Consider the following 5,021-nt stretch of genomic DNA (forward strand, 5'->3'; position numbering starts at 1 on the left):
TCAGGCTATTCAACGTCCAAACGACGTTAAATTTCAGATTTATGTCATTTAAGTATTAGTAGATGATTACTGGTATTTTACTTCATAAAACAATCATTCAGTTTGTTTCACCATTCGTTTATATTTTAACATTATACGAAAATTTTGGCGTGCGCCGATGTTGCGTTGCCCTGGTTATTAAAGTGCACTTAACTCGTAAAGGAAATATAAGTTTAAAATAAAAGTAAATCTTACTTGTAGAAATAAAAACACTCTTTCGATTCATATCCACTTAAGGTGTTTTTATGAACCAAGCAAAAAATGACAGCAAAAGTCCACGAATTTTTTGAACATACCTCGTACATCTATGTACACGTACGTTGCTGTTTTAATTTTAACACACATTAGGAATGTGCATTTCTGTTCCATTGTGATACTAAAATTGATTCTTGCAGGACTTTTAAATCACTCTTTAAAACGTCATAGTAGTGATTACATGTGAAAAAGCTAATCCGTTAAGCTTAAGCCATTGCCTACTTATTTGCCTGACTTTCATATATTTTCTGTATTATTTAGATGGTAATTATGATATTGCTGTCACGTTTTATTAAAGATCAACTGGTAACTTTAATTTTAATCGTATGGTTTTTCAAAAGTTTGTGCTAATCATTGATATGAACACATACTTACTTAAATAATATAAAAAATACTTTTTTCCTAGTCAACTCAAATAAATTGACCAAACAAAGACATTTTAGAAATGTTTTTAATGTCATATTGTATATTATTATTCGTAGTGCTGGAATACCAGTCTGACTTCTGACAATCGCACAATTAATCTGTCAGTCAAGACTGTAAGAATCATTCCGGTCAATACATCAACTGGGTAATAGACAGCTTCCGTTTGTTATGACGTCTTGCTAATTGAAAATTACTAAGGCCTATTCAGTCAGATATAATTAAAGGGTATATGAGGAATAATGTCATCTAGCTTTGTAATATGTTTCCCTTATAGTATACCATACAATACGTCTGCAATATCAAGTGAATTATTTTGAGCCACAATAATGGATATACTTTATATTACATTTTATTTATCTTATTAGATTAGTGCTAGACATAATATTTTCAATTATTGGCAGAGCCATAAATCCCGATTTGATTTTTAATTATTTATGACCATTACAACACAATATATATAATAATTGACAAATGTGAACACGTGGTATAACATTAAGGACTTATTTTTTTGCAAATGGAAACGCTTTTTGTAGAAATGATTTTCATGTTAGCTTTCAAGTGACTATAAGAATAACGGACCCTAATAAATCGCTTAATAAAGGGTAATGTCGTTGAACGTAGTAGAAGACACGGAGCCGCCCTCGCCTAATGTTTTCACTTTTCGCAAACCCTATCTTTAGCGTTTGTTACCTCAGTTTTCAGAGAATACAATTTGGCCAATACGCAAAGAAAACAAATAAGAATAAAAGATTTGAAACAATTATTTTTGAGCATAATTATGTAAGGAACAGGTGGTGATTCTTCTGAAGTTTTTGCTGGCCGGAATCGTATACAACATTAGAAAATTGGGCATCGAATCATCAAACTTTTCGGGCTTCTTGAAAGATTAAAGTTTTCCAAATCGTGCAGATTGGGACCAGTTCCACTGACGTTATATGTTCAAAAAGAAATTAATTAAGGCCTTTATTGATATCTTTAAGTCCAGTGTCAACATGTAAATTGTGGTTTTATTAACTGTGTACCGTATGGAAAATACCCGCAGGGAAAATAGGAAAGTCGGACTTGTTTTGCAGTCAATACCAAGCTTGGTACATATATAAAACTTACACATTTGGTTTGTTTCATGTGATCATAAACATAGTTATCTATCAACATTTTATGCTTTTAAGATCAATTTTAACAAGTGATCAACTTAAAGTTATAATATATTCACAGATAAGAAAATACATGTAAATTAACCTAGATAGCTTGCATTTCATGCAGGAAGAAACTGTGTCCGGATATATAGTATACCGCTAAATTAGGGTAACTTGGACCTAAAATAACTAGAGCCTTAATTCTCTCAGTCCATGAGTCATCTTGGGCAAAATTACATAATCAAAATTTAAATGTCAATTATCGATAACTCATATCATTTTACAATCAATTAAATGGTATTGCACAGCCTTGCGCATGCATGTATTTTGATGAATTGTCAATCTGTCACTCTGTAACACACACTCAACATTAGCATCGAATTGTAAAATATGATAAACAAAATCAACAAGGAAAGGCGGCGTTCAACGCGAACGCAAACCCCAAACGACCTAGCAACAAGAACAAGTGGCTAGGTAGGAGTGTTCGTGCTTGAAATATGTACAGAGGGACACCTGGAGTCCTCCTCCGCCAGTAAGGCTACTTAAAGATCTTGTATGTTCTGTGATTGATATTGTTACTGTGTGTGTTCCACACTTGCAAAAAATTATATATGTATATAATTATGCAAATAAAACAATTTCAAACATCGAAGAAAATGTAAAATGTTGTGGTGAGATATGATAGTCTGACCATATCCGGTAGATTCCAATACAGGATAGACGAGATTTAGTCCGTGCATGACGAGCAAGATAGCCGCCATCTTGATGGAACCTAGAGAAAAGACAACAAGAAGAAGAAAAGGCGTCGTCATCAATATCATCGGGCACCGAAGATAATCTTTTATCAGAGTGCAGTTGATATTGTGGGCAGTCCGGAAGCTGTTGAGGTCGTGCTAAGCACATCTCCGGCAACCGAGACCATGGAAGTGGACAGTTCCAATGAAACGGTCCCTTCTATGGAACAATCATTGGCTGTTCCGGCTACTTCACCGGAACATCGAGGTACGATATCTCCAGTTAGGTATCCTTCTCCGGTAAAGAAACGTGTTCCGTCAGAGAAAGACGTTGATGTCTCCACAAAAAGTCGAAGACGACCAAGAAGACGTCATCGTCACAGGAGTGACAAGGAGGGAATGCTGCCTTGCGGACGTGGCATGACTGTTGACTTGTCTGGTCAGTTGAGCTATGTAAGCTCCAGGGACGACAGATCTGAATCCAGAGATGTCAGCAGTGGTGCTATTCCCAAGAAACCGAAGGCGAGGTCATTCTGACCGGGACAAACGTCCTCCGTTGAATGCGTCACAAGAGGAAGTTCTTCCCTGGACGCGGCTCCCACCAAGGGACAACTCCTTAGGTGGTTGGTAGTCGCTCTAAGGAACGGTCACATGCAGCAGCATCCAGTAAAGACGGGACAAGGCGGTCTACCACCGAGAAAAAAAGGCAAGATACAGATAACTGTACCTAACCCAGAAAGGTGTAGACCATCATCAGTTCAGCAGCAAAGGTCTTCCAGGAAGTCTGAAACTGATATGGGACGGAGAATGGAACGTAGGTAACCATGTTTGATTCCGGAGTGCGACATTCCAAATGCGTATCCGAAGAGTCATGCGTTCCAACACCACATCCCTAATCTTTTCAAGGAGGGGAGGGAATTGGAGGAAGTGACACGAAAACGTGTAGCAGCCCTCAAGCTGATGACTGGTTGGTTGCTGGGTAATCGAGCCAAGCTCGAGGACCTGGTAAAGTACATTAACAGCACTGAGCAAGTTCCTCGTGACAGTAACCGGGAGGTGTCAAACAGATTAAAGGAGGAGATGGAGGATATGTCTCGGGAATCATTCCAAGAACTCCCTGAGCGATTCGTCATCTCGCCAATGAATTCTTTTGCAGCTCTCATCCAGTGGCGCGTATTGATTGTTATCATAGCTATCATCGTCTGATGGAGCAGTTCCATTACTCTGAGGAGCCCTCAGAGCCTACCAAAGCCCCAGCCGATGTACCAAAGGGATTTGATAGCCACTTCCACCTGGATAGATTGCAAGGAGTGATGCGTATGCGTGGAGCCAGTTTAGCCGAAATAAATCAGGCGACTGGTGACCCCTACCATCGAGTAAACCTTGTGGGAGCTGTGGCCAACTTCTGTGACCCAGCTACTTACCCCTCCGAAGATTTGGTAAGGAAACTTTACCAAAGAGTGTCTGTAACTATCGGTCTGCATCATAAGGATATCGGCGAGGTTACAGATGACACATTGAAGCGGATGGAATCCCTTCTACAGATGCCAGAGGTTGTCGGTCTTGGAGAGGTTGGCATTGACCACACAGTGTCACCAGAGTTCTGGGGGAGCCAACTAAGGATCCTTAACAGTGCTTTGAGCTTTCTTCAGGACAGGCATGTTTTGATCATCCATTGTAGAAGCATGGCGCGTACAGGCGATACCAGTGAAGCCTACATGACTTTACTGTTTCATCTTCAGCCCAGGGTTCGAAAGGAACAAATCATCCATCTTCACTGTTTTACTAGCTCGGAGAGCATGGTCAAAGAGTGGACGTCGGTCTTCCCGAACACCTACTTTGGTTTTTCCAGATTAGTTGACCGGTTCGATGAAACTCAGCTATGGGGATTAAGAGCTGTACAAGATAGCAGAATCCTTCTTGAGACAGATGATCCATACTTCCAGTTCTCCGGGGGTAACAGTAAATAGATAAAAACAGAATCCCTAAAGAAAGCCCAACACGGCAAAGTTAAAAATGTTGCAGGCTCGGTTTGATTGAGCCTGTTCATGGACGGTAATGGAAAGTGCAATTTTCCGTCCACGTCTCCTAGCACCGGCTTAAGTAGTATTCAACATTAACATGAAATGGTAAAATTTTAAATATAGAAACATCCGCAGATGTGTTCATACGGCGGTTATCATGGAACCTTCAATGTGACACTTCCGTGCCATTCCATTAAAAGCGGCGTATGGTCCCCAAGTAATAAAAAGCGTGGCACGTGCCCTAAACGAGAAAACAATGGGCGGAACTAAATAAAATGGAATTTTGAAAGGGGATCAGAGGTTATGAAGCCTGCGTATCACAGATAAGACGTCAAAAGACAAATTTTAAAAGCAGGCAACATATCCTAAGGGTGATTCAACATTATTCAAGTAGGAATAATGGAACC

At 39.6% G+C, this 5,021-nt stretch overlaps 1 protein-coding gene across 1 annotated transcript; it reads left to right on the forward strand.

Annotated features, from left to right (window-relative positions):
• The first annotated feature begins 3,795 nt into the window (after positions 1 to 3,795).
• LOC132740508 (3'-5' ssDNA/RNA exonuclease TatD-like) lies at positions 3,796 to 4,560 on the forward strand. The gene has a single exon (XM_060728423.1). The coding sequence runs from the start codon at positions 3,796 to 3,798 to the stop codon at positions 4,558 to 4,560; it is 765 nt and encodes a 254-aa protein (XP_060584406.1).
• The last annotated feature ends 461 nt before the right edge of the window (positions 4,561 to 5,021 follow it).

This window comes from Ruditapes philippinarum, unplaced genomic scaffold, assembly GCF_026571515.1.
Source record: "Ruditapes philippinarum isolate M1 unplaced genomic scaffold, ASM2657151v2 ctg5616_1_1_1_1, whole genome shotgun sequence".
In the NCBI taxonomy this organism is placed as follows: Eukaryota; Metazoa; Mollusca; class Bivalvia; order Venerida; family Veneridae; genus Ruditapes; species Ruditapes philippinarum.

Bases quoted from the DNA above. Each gene is read 5' to 3' on its own strand.
- LOC132740508 (XM_060728423.1), top strand. From the start codon at position 3,796: ATGGAGCAGTTCCATTACTCTGAGGAGCCCTCAGAGCCTACCAAAGCC.